The 11,773-nt window shown below is 49.0% G+C and overlaps 1 protein-coding gene across 1 annotated transcript; it reads left to right on the top strand.

Annotated features, from left to right (window-relative positions):
• The first annotated feature begins 539 nt into the window (after window positions 1-539).
• On the top strand, window positions 540-10,201 carry prl (prolactin). The gene is made up of 5 exons (XM_056287843.1): window positions 540-582; window positions 2,619-2,731; window positions 3,855-3,962; window positions 4,649-4,831; window positions 10,010-10,201. Exons 1-5 carry the CDS (start codon window positions 540-542, stop codon window positions 10,199-10,201), a joined length of 639 nt encoding a protein of 212 aa, XP_056143818.1.
• The last annotated feature ends 1,572 nt before the right edge of the window (window positions 10,202-11,773 follow it).

The raw sequence follows: 11,773 nt of genomic DNA, 5'->3' as shown, positions 1-11,773 counted from the left end.
GGGACGACCCCCCAAAGGTTGGACCACCCCGGGGCTCGAACCCAGGACCTTCTTGCTGTCAGGTGACCGTGCTAACCACTGCGCCACCGTGCCGCCTACAGGGAACGAAACAATAAAACATAAATAAATATAATCGCTGACTGTGGACGGAAGTCACGAGGAAGATGACAACACGTGCTGCGATGTTATAAGACCTTGTGTAGCGGTCTGTTTTTATTTATTTTGTTCATTAGAGTGAGGAAAAATGATTCGACACACACACAAACACACACACACTCGTACGAGCATGCATGAACATGCACTTCAATCAGGCTGTACATGTGTCCCGATGAGCAGTCAAATCCCCCGGACCATGTTTCTCATTACGGGCCGGACCAAACCAGCTCGCAGAAATTAGCGCACAATTACGCAGCATCTCCGCTGCTGCATAAGCAAATGATTTGAGCGAAGCCCCAATAAAAAGCAGGCAACATGGAGGGAGGCAGAGCGAGAAGAGAGGGAACAAAAGAAGGGGAAAGACGCCAGACAAAAAAAGAGAAATGGCCCACAGACGATCCCGGGGACTCAAACTCTACCTGTCAGGTGAGACAAGCTGTGTGTGTGTGTGTGTGTGTGTCCTGCAGGGGAACAATAATAAGAAGGACATAAATATATTATTCATATTACTCTCACATTATTCGGCTCTCTCAGGTAGGTCATTTTCACCACACATGTCAGAATGGCGCTACTTACTTCTGCAAGTACCTGTTAAACTGGCCATCTTCCTCTCCTTCTCTGGCTCTCCATCTCCCTCTCCTTCGCTGGCTCTCCATCTTCCTCTCCTTCGCTGGCTCTCCATCTCCCTCTCCTTTGCTGGCTCTCCATCTCCCTCTCCTTCGCTGGCTCTCACTCTCCATCTATCCTCCCGCTCTCCTCCCTGCTCCTGTCCTCTTTTCCGTCCCCCCGCCGTCTCCAGCAGAGAAGAGAGAGATGCCGTTAGAGGACAGATGTGTGTTTTCGAGCTGAAAAGATGACCGCCACGGCTCAGGAATGTGCTGAAGCAACGAGAAAAACAAAACAGATGTCTGGCTGTTGCTGCCTCCTCAACAGGGCCTTCACACAACAACAACAACAACAACACAACCGTGTGGCTCTGTGTGTGTGTGTGTGTGTGTAGCCTTGTGCACGCACACATACACACACACACACACACACACACAACACGTGCACACCTCCCAAATCGCAACAGCATGTTGACTGCTTCCATTGGACAACACAGACATTTAATGACGTTCCTGACTGGTGGAGCAGAGAAGGATCTGGTAGCGTGACATCAGTAGACCGACAGTAGCGGGGACAAAGGAGCCAACATGACAACATACAGCAAAACAAAAGGTCAATTCACTCATTCATTCATTCATTCATTCATTCATTCATCATCAGCTGCTTCTCCAGGGTCGGGTCGCGGTGGCAGCAAGCTAAGTAGGGCACTCCAGACGTCCCTCCCCCCAGCAACGCCCTCCAGCTCCTCCTGGGGGATCCCAAGGCGTTCCCAGGCCGGATTGGACATGTAGTCCCTCCAGCGAGTTCTGGGTCTACCCCGGGGTGTCCTCCCAGTTGGCCGTGCCCGGAAAACCTCCAAAGGAAGGTGCCCAGGAGGCATCCTGATCAGATGCCCGAACCACCTCAACCGGCTCCTTCTTACGCGAAGGAGCGGCGGCTTGTGTAGCCCGGGGTGTCCAGATAGTATAACAGCGCATTCCGTTGCCTACCAACACGGGGATCACTGGTTCGAATCCCCGTGTTACCTCCAGCTTGGTCGGGCATCCTTACAGACACAATTGGCCGTGTCTGCGGGTGGGAAGCTGGATGTGGGTATGTGTCCTGGTCGCTGCACTAGCACCTCCTCTGGTCGGTCGGGGCGCCTGTTCGGGGGGGGGGGGGAATAGCATGATCCTCCCATGTGCTACGTACCCCTGGTGAAACTCCTCACTGTCAGGTGAAAAGAAGCGGCTGGTGATTCCACATGTGGATCGGCAGAGGGGGTGGAGCAGCGACCGGGACGGCTCAGAAGAGTGGGGTAATTGACTGGGTTCAACTGGGGAGAAAAAGGGGGGAAAAAAATCCCCCTCCCCCAAAATTGCCAAGTAGTCCCAAAGGGCTTTACATGTGACGACACCCCCTTCGTTAGACCCTCGTCTGGGATGAGGAGAAACTCCACAAAAAAAAGGAGAAACCTGAGGAAGAGCAACAAAGGAGGGATCCTCCTCCAGGACAAACATGTTATGGGTGTCAAACAGACACATTACACAGGGTTTTCCCTCTTTATATTGTGTTCTTTTTCCATTTTCCTTGTTTCTATTTTCAGATTTCCTTGGCTCTTACTGTATAATCTGGTGTTGTAAATGGGACGCCGGGCCATCGAGGCCACACGTGAGCACTTCCACATCGGGGTCAATGCATCTGACCTGCATGCAAACTACCCAGTTTTACTGGTTCCCTCAGCAGCACCTGTTGATCCTGGCTAGTTACGAGATGGATCAGGAGAGTAGGAATGAGACGCAGCAACTTGGGAGCAAGTTAATTCTGTATAAGTCACTACTTTTCTCTCTGTTGGTTTGGTTCTCTCTCTGCCATAGTTCTGTACATCATGGCGTCCAGCCACGCCGTCCCGCTGAACGACCTCCTCGACAGAGCCTCCCAGCGCTCCGACAGGCTACACTCTCTCAGCACCTCGCTCACTCACGACTTGGTCGGTATCGTTCAATATCAGCAACCAGGAACGCTTATCTGAACATTTATTAACGTGTGTGTGTGTTTGTACATGTATGCATGCATGCTGGGTGGCATGGCGGCACAGTGGTTAGCGATGTCGCCTCACACAGCAAGAAGGTCCTGGGTTCGAGTCCCGGGGTTGTCCAACCTTGGGGGTCATCCCAGGTCGCCCAGATAGCAAAATTGCCGTGGCCCGGACCCGTCCCACACCCGACACTTTCATCCGGCCCACATACCGCGTGGAATGACGGCACTTGGGTGGTCCGCTTCTGTTTGCCAGATCTGGGCCAGAACCAAGCCACAGCAATGCCACATATTTGCCAAAGGTGGCCCATATTTGTTTTGTGGTATTTGGGGCCATATTCACCATTTACCACACGGGCCACTTCAGGGTCACATCCAGATCACATGTTGCCCAGAGCAACGCATCTTTTTCAAAAAAGGCCCACATGTGATTTGGCATATTTGGGCCATATTTGCTATTACACATGTGGGCCACTTCAGGCTCACACTCGTTTTGTCAGGGCCAGAAGAAGACCATCAGTGCCACATCACTGCCTGAAGTGGCCCACATCCGGATGCTGTCTGGTCATCCTGTGTCGAGTTTGCATGTTCTCCCTGTGTCTGCGGTGGGTTCTCTCCGGGTGCTCCGGTTTCCTCCACCATTAAAAAGACATCCATGTTAGGGTTCATACTCCCGTCTGTGCCTCTGACCGAGGCATGGCAAGACGAACTGGAGTTGGTCCCCGGGTGCTGCACGGCAGCCGCCCACTGCTCCTAGCCACACAGCTAGGGTGGGGTTAGATGCAGAGCGTAAGATCCCTACGGGGATCAATGAAGTACCTCGAAATCAAAGACAATTAAAAATAAAAATACACAGATGTGCAAACGTTCATGGATGTGCTCGGTGCTGTGTGTGCGGTGTTTTCTCTGCATCCGTTTGTGTGTATATCTGCATGCCTGTAGTCATGTTCATGTTAGCTTATTTGCACACACTTGCATTTGTTAAGTGGACGCTTCCTCAAACTCAGCTTTCATCCAACTGATCGTCAGAGGTAGTTTCATCAACTCACCCCCCACAACGCCTCTTTCGTTGTCAGGACAATCATTTGCCTCCTATCGGCCGGGTCATAATGCCCCGCCCCTCGATGTGCCACACCTCCTCTCTCCAGACGCCCAATGACAAGGAGCAGGCCCTGCGAGTGCCGGTACAGTCACCTGCTGTTGTTTTTGGTTTACTTTCACTTCCTGTTCAGGCGTTTCCTGTTCCTGTCTCCTCTCCTTTGATATAGTCTTCATCATCCACCATCTTTCTCCTTCACCCCCCTTTTACCATCACACTGAGGCTTTTTAAACCTTCTCCAGAAACCAGGCTTTTTTAGACAGTCAGAGAGACAGACAGCTAGTCAGACAGACAGACAAGACAGACCATCAGACAGAGAGATAGGCATACAGACAGATAGACAGACAGTCAGAGAGACAGACAAACAGACAGACAGACAAGACAGACCGTCAGACAGAGAGATAGACAGACAGACAGTCAGACAGTGAGACAGACGAACGGTCAGACAGGCAAGCAGTCAGGCAGAGAGACAGACAGACAGTCAGACAGACGGTCATACAGAGACAGACAGACAGATACAGACAGTCGATCAGACAGACAGACAGATACAGACAGACGGACAGAGAGATTATTGTTATTGTTGGCTTGTGCAGGCCCAAGGGGTAAGCGTGAGTAAGGTTAGGGTTAGGTTGAGGTTAGAACAAATTGGGTTTCCAACATGGATAAGGAAGTGATACCCTGCTCTCATTCTTCTCTCTCTTCCCCCTTTCCTTTTTTTTCCTTCCCCACCACTCCTTCTTACCTCTCCATTCTTGCTCTCCTCTCGCCCAGGAGTCGGACCTGCTGTCGTTGATCCGCTCTCTGCTCCAGGCCTGGGCCGACCCGCTTGTGATCCTGTCGTCTGCGGCCAACACTTTTTCCCATCCGGCGCACAGCGCCATCCGCAGCAAGGTGCAGGAGCTACAGGACCAGTCCAAGAGTCTGGTAGACGGCCTGGACATCCTGTCCAATAAGGTGCGCGTTTGTATGGGTCAAATGAAAGGAGTGTGTGGGTGAGGAGAGAGAGAGAGAGAGAGAGAGAGAGAGAGAGAGAGAGAGAGAGAGAGAGAGAGAGAGAGAGAGAGAGAGAGAGAGAGAGAGAGAGAGAGAGAGAGAGAAAGAGAGAGAGAGAGAGAGAGAGAGAAAAAGAGAGAGAGAGAGAGAGAGAGAGAGAGAGAGAGAGAGAGAGGGGGAGAGAGAGAGAAAGAGAGAGAGAGAGAGAGAGAGAGAGAGAGAGAGAGAGAGAGAGAGAGAGAGAGAGAGAGAGAGAGGGAGAGAGAGAGGTTAGACTTTTGTCCAAGAAGAAAGAAATCATTTTTATAAAGCAGCACTCATATGGAGAATGAATGAAACTTGAATGGGACTTTTGGCCAACTGCCAAATAACAATAAGTCTCCATTTAATCCATTTATAGAACAGTGTTTACATAGATTCATTCAGTCGTCCAGGTGAGGTGAATACATATTTCAAGAAGAGGGAGGAACACGGGGTGACGTATAAGAGTGAGGGAAGGTGCACACAGGTGGACTATATCTTAATGCAGGAGGCGTGATCTGAAAGGGACTGGAGACTGCAAGGTGGTGACAGGGCAGAACACAGCTAGGCAGCATCAGACGGTGGTCTATAGGATGACTTTGGAGACCAAGAAGAGGAAGAGGGTGACGGCAGAGCCAAGGATCAAATGGTGGAAGTTGAAGAAGGAAGACTGTTGTGTGGAGTTCAGGCAGGAGTTAAGACAGACACTGGGTGGTAGTGAAGAGTTGCCGGATGGCTGGACAACCACTGCAGAAATAGTGAGGGAGACAGCTAGGAAGGTACTTGGTGTGTCATCAGGACAGAGGAAGGAAGACAAGGAGACTTGGTGGTGGAATGAGGAAGTACAGCAAAGTACACAGAGGAAGAGGTTGGCAAAGAAGAAGTGGGATAGTCAGAGAGATGAAGAAAGTAGACAGGAGTACAAGGAGATGTGGCGTAAAGTGAAGAGAGAGGTGGACTTGTACCGATTGGCTAGACAGAGGGTCCGAGCTGGGAAGGATGTGCAGCAGTTTACGGTGATGAAGGATAGAGATGGAAATGTGCTGACAAGTGAGTAGAGTGTGTTGAGAAGGCGGAAGGAGTACTTTGAGGGGCTGATGAATGAAGAAAATAAGAGAGAGAGAAGGTTGGATGATGTGGGGATAGTGAATCAGGAAGTGTGGTGGATTAGCAAGGAGGAAGTGAGAGCAGCGATGAAGAGGATGAAGAGTGGAAAGGCGGCTGGCCCAGATGACATACCTGTGGACACATAGGGAAGTTTAGAAGAGATGGCAGTGGAGTTTTTTTTAAAAAACTAGATAAAATGATGCTATACATGTGTTCCATTTTGTTGCTCCAAAATAACTGTCTCTACGTCACTAAAAGGGAAGTTAACAGAAAAGGCGGTAACCTGAGAAAAAATAAAATGCTTCATTTGCAGATAGCCAAAGAAATGTTCTTTGGGAATATCAAATGTCCCTTGTAACTCTGGAAGGACAGTAGAGCATTACCTTTGAATAAGTCACCAAGTTCCTGATCCCGTGCCGAGAAGAGAACACAGATGAGCCAGCGCCTGCAGGAAAGTCAGGATTTTGGACGATAGGAGACAGCGAGGATTTCCCACTTTTCCCTCCCAGATATTTAGTTATATCATGTCAGACTCTGATACTGTTGTGTATAACAAGATTGCGCTTTGCTTCTGAATTTATATTATTTGTACCACAAGTGACTAGACTCCATGGGGAGTGAGGAGCCCAAACCTAGGAGTCGATGAAAGTCTCTCTGAAGATGTATCTGTAACCACAGCCAGAAGGTGGCGTGCACGAATGTTGGGCAGCATGGTGGCACAGAGGTTAGTGCTGTTGCCTCACAGCAAGAGGGTCCTGGGGTTCGAACTCCGGGGTTGTCCAACTTGGGGGTCATCTCAGGCCGTCCTCTGTGTGGAGTTCGCATGTTCTCCCCGTGTCTGCGGTGGGTTTTTCTCCGGGTGCTCCTGTTTCCCCCACCATCAAAAAGACATGCATGTTAGGGTTAGTACTCCTGCCTGTGCCCCTGACTGAGGCATGACAAGACGGAACCGGAGTTGGTCCCCAGGTGCTGCACGGTGGCTGCCCACTGCTCCTAGCTACACAACTAGGATGGCTTAAATCTACTACTACTACTACTACTATTACTACTACTACTACTTCCGGCTGCTCCCGTTAGGGGGCGCCACAGCGGATCATCCGTTTCCATGTCTTCCTGTCCTCTGCATCTTCCTCTGTCACACCAGCCACCTGCATGTCCTCCCTCCCCACATCCATAAACCTCCTCTTTGGCCTTCCTCTTCTCCTCTTCCCTGGCAGCTCCATATTCAGCATCCTTCTCCCAATATACCCAGCATCTCTCCTCCACACATGTCCAGACCACCTCAATCTTGTCTCTCTTGCTTTGTCTCCAAACTGTCCAACTTGAGCTGTCCCTCCGATATAATCGTTCCTAATCCTGTCCTTCTTCATCACTCCCAGTGAAAATGTTAGCACAGCTAGGATGGCTTAAATGCAGAGCGTAATTTCCCTACAGGGATAATAAGTAAGTAATAAAGTATCTCAAAATCAAATGATCAAAAAAATGACAGGTCCAGTTGTAAAATACTAATACCAAGAGAGGGGATTATATTTGGCTTGGTTTTACCACGAGCAAGATTTGTAAGTAACCGGCCAGATTTATGGCCTGTTTCAAATCCTGCTCAGAATCAAGCAAACTCCACGCAGCTTTCGCCCAAAACAAGCACAGTGAGAGGGGAAAAAGACAAAAAGAAACAAGACAAATGACGGAGCCTCAACAAATTTGGGGGCAAGAGCCCCACATCTACTCACCTGATTGCTCTGGAAGTCACAAAAAAAGTCCATCTATCGAGTAGTCGAGAGAGGCGATCGGAAAAGACATCTTTCTGATAAATAAAACGCCTGAGAGAACAGTCTCTTGGAGCGCTCTTTTTGTCACACATAATGCAGTTTGGTTCTTGCTCATTAATCCTGCACTTGGTAAATTTTAGACTATTCGTCTCCGCTGCACGTGCAATATCAGCTGATCAATTACTAAAATCAGCACTCACTTGGGTCCATTCCTGCTCAGAAAGTCATCCACCTCTTCATAAAATCACTAAAGGAAGAAAAGAAATCAGGATTTTTTTTACTTTGATATGCCCTAAAATAATAAAGGCATTTTAACTACATCCTTGACTGGCTGCGAGTGTACCTGAAGTATGCCCAGGGGCTCCCCTTTTCTTAGGTCACATCTTGTGGACTTTAGAAGGTGCGCTCCTCTCCGTTGAATGTAACACATAAACCAGCCGGGTAGCGCATTTGGACCCGTACTCCTCTCCTAGTAAGCTGTTCACACATCACATTGAACTGACGCCTGGCCTCCCTCACCTGGGCCGATCGATCCTGGCGGATGTAAATCTTGCTGCCCTGGTAGGTGAGCTCGCCTTTCTCCCTGACCACCGCAAGAATTTTTGTTTGTCAATCTTAATAGTTCCTGTCTTGGTCTCCTGTCACAGTGTATCTGGAAGCCAGGTTTATGTGTATCTTAACTCTGTTGAAGTTCAGTGACCCTTCCCTCCATAGATGTTGTGCAGTCTTTGCCCTCAGAAAAGTGGCTCTCCGTTTCAGTTATTCTTTTAGTGTTGTCTTCAATGCGGTTACTCAGTCTGTCCAGGGTGGACTGCTGTGCAGCAAATTTCTGCTCAATAGGGGCACTAACCCCAACCCTCCACCAACCCTAACCTATGGTCATGAGCTTTGGGTAGTGACCGAACGGGTGAGATCGCGGATACAAGCGGCTGAGATGAGTTTCCCCCATAGGGTGTCAGGGCTCGGCCTTAGAGATAGGGTGAGGAGCTCGGACATCCGGAGGGAGATCAGAGTTGAGCTGCTGCTCCTTCGCGTCAAAAGGAGCCAGTTGAGGTGGTTCGGACAGCTGATTAGGATGCCTCCTGGGTGCCTTCCTTCGGAGGTTTTTCGGGCACGTCCAACTAGGAGGAGACCCCGGGGTAGACCCAGAACTTGCTGGAGGGACTACATGTCCAATCTGGCCTGGGAACGCCTTGGGATCCCTCAGGAGGAGCTGGAGGGCGTTGCTGGGGAGGGGGACGTCTGGAGTGCTCTACTTAGCTTGCTTCCACCATGACCTGACCCCGGAGAAGCGGCTGACGATGAGAAGAGATGAGGGGCACTAATCTTCTCTGGAACATTCTGGGCAATAACGCTAGCAACATTTTCCTCAAATAGCATGCTGTCACCATCACCCACACTAACCTCAGAGCAGGCCATGTGTGGCTTTTTCGCTTCGGAGTGTGTTCTGCTCAGAATATCTCACGGGTTACTGTTTCCTTCAGCTCCAGACATGTTCCCCAACAAAAGTCACTCAAGTAACTGTGATTTAATTGGTCAGAAATAAGAGCTAATCGGCCCTCTAGGCAGGGGGAAAGGATTCTCTCACTCAAGAGTGCATCACATGATGTTACTTTTTAGTTTGGAGATGTTTTCATAACAGCCCCATGCTTGTGGCCATGCCTCTGTTAATCTCACTGTACAACAGTGTTCCCATATAGTGTGATGTAGTTTGTAATACATTAGACTGTCTGTGTTAGTTCTGGTCCCAGGATCCATTTTTACAAGGGTAGGAAATGTTTACTGCTGAGCTGATGGAACACCAGCCACAATGGCTGCTAAAGCTTGATTGTAGTTCTCCTTGCCAGAGGGAGGAGCAGATCATGGAAATCACAGATTTCAGTCAGTAAAACTTCTCTGGAGATAAAAATAGTCCATCCAGTTTTCCTAAGCACTTAGCTCTCCGTTGTTTACCTCTCTGTGACATGGCCATTTAAGGTCACAGAAATACATTTTAAACCTAATGGATTTCATTAAACCTAACGGGTTTCTTATCACTGCGTTTGCTCTTGGTTGGTTATCTAAGAATTGAATTTTATTCTTCAATATGGCTACAATCTAGTCGTTGTAAACAGATGTGACATCTCACTAATACCTGAAATGTAAATGTAGACCGTGGTAAACATATTTTGCCCTGCCCATGTCACTTCCTTCCCTTTTGCCTCCCCCAACCCTCCTTCCTCTACTCCTTTCCTCCTCCTAGATGGATCCCTCTTCCCAGAACATCTCACTCATGCCCTTCAGAGGGGGCAATGACCTTGGTCAAGACAAAATCTCTCGGCTGATCAACTTCCACTTCCTGCTGTCCTGCTTCCGCCGCGATTCGCACAAAATCGACAGCTTCCTGAAAGTCCTGCGCTGTCGGGCCGCCAGGATGCGACCTGACATGTGCTAAGGCGCAGAAACGCAAACCAGCAAGGCCGCCGTCTTGGCTCTGAGGGGAGGAGCTTAGTACATCATAAAAGTTATGTCGCATACCAATTAGCAAACAGCATGCATTGGGAATACTGATGCTGACACTCAATGAATAATGGCATATTGACATACATAAGCTTCGTGTGGCGTGTTTCTTGAATATTTCAGTGACAAAATGCTCTGACCTTTTACACTGACTAAGCATACACGGTGTCATAGATGTGACTCACAACTGTTGGTAACTGATTTTGTTGCGAACAGAACGATACAGGATCATTGTCTTGCGTTTGTAATTGGAAGCAGGTCTAGTATTGACTGTACATTTTAAATGAGTATCTAACATTACATATTATTTACATCATATCAGGAACCAGGAACAATTTACTGCCATTTCTTTCATGTACTTGTGTCACACTTGCGTATACAAAAGAAACAAAATTCAGTTTCCCCTCAGCCCACAGCAGTGTGACACAAAAGGCAAAAAAAAAAAAAAAAAAAACACATCCCAAATATCCCAAAAACAACACCACCAAAAATATACAAAAACACAGAGAACAAAGCAAAACAAACAAAACAAAAAAACAAAAAAAAACAAAACAAAGTTAACAACACAGTCCACTCAGTGCAATACAGTCCAAAAAATTTCACTGTTCAGAGAGTGAACGCCAGCCAGGATGACTGTCAAAACTGCTGGTCTGCATGGGCTAGCAGTTAGCTTAGCCTGTCCCGCTTCCGTTTCCTGTCAGACCGCCCTCGGTGTTTCCTCCTCAGGCGCAGCTCCGGCAGGGCCGTGGTCCCTGGGCCCACTGGACACAGCAGACCAGGATCCCCAAGCCAATCCAACGCTAGCTCCCCCAGCCAGACACCTTCGACACACCTCGCCACACTCCACACAACAACACTAAAACACAGTCAACGCTAGGCGAGACCGCCACCCAACCACCCTTGGTGTTATCAGAACTGCCATCTGCATGGGCTAGCAGTTAGCTTAGCCTGCCCCACTTCCGCGTTCTGTCGGTGCAGCTCCAGTCAGGGCCGTGGTCCCTGGACCCACAGGACGCAGCAGACCAGGCTCTCCCAGCTGAACCTGCACCAGCTCTCTCAGCCATCAAACGAAGGCAAACTTAGACACGCACGTGGACAAAGACATGGTGCTGGGTGAGGCCGCTGCAAATGTGAATTTGCGCCGCCATCTTCCCCCACCGGAAGTGGTGATCCTGACTGGATGCTTAACACTGACATTTACCAGCGGTTCAACAGAGCTAATGTTAGCTTGTCTGAATCACGGTTTTAGCTAACCACGTACCCAGAAAATCAAAGCTGACACACCAGAAACACTTGAAAACGTTTATCTAAAGATTGCTTTGTTTGAGCATGTTAAAGGTGACGGAGAATGTCTTACTTACATCTGTTGACAGCACTTCTGTGAAATTCTACCTTGAATGAAACCGCATGGACAAAAGGGCTACCAAGTGATCGAACACGAATAACAGACTAAAGCCTTGTTCAGACAGCCAGCCAAATCCAATTTTTTGGCATATCCGGATTGTAT

Source organism: Lampris incognitus, chromosome 10 (assembly GCF_029633865.1).
Source record: "Lampris incognitus isolate fLamInc1 chromosome 10, fLamInc1.hap2, whole genome shotgun sequence".
Classification (NCBI taxonomy): domain Eukaryota; kingdom Metazoa; phylum Chordata; class Actinopteri; order Lampriformes; family Lampridae; genus Lampris; species Lampris incognitus.
Note: the sequence above shows the minus strand (reverse complement) of the source record. Positions and strands in the feature narration are given on the sequence as shown.

What these genes read in the sequence shown, in the direction of transcription:
- prl (XM_056287843.1), top strand. Translation starts at nt 540, where the DNA reads ATGGCCCACAGACGATCCCGGGGACTCAAACTCTACCTGTCAG. An exon ending in CCTCGCTCACTCACGACTTG is followed by an intron (nt 2,732 to 3,854) that starts GTCGGTATCGTT and finishes TTTCGTTGTCAG; the next exon opens with GACAATCATTTGCCTCCTAT. An exon ending in TGGACATCCTGTCCAATAAG is followed by an intron (nt 4,832 to 10,009) that starts GTGCGCGTTTGT and finishes TCCTCCTCCTAG; the next exon opens with ATGGATCCCTCTTCCCAGAA.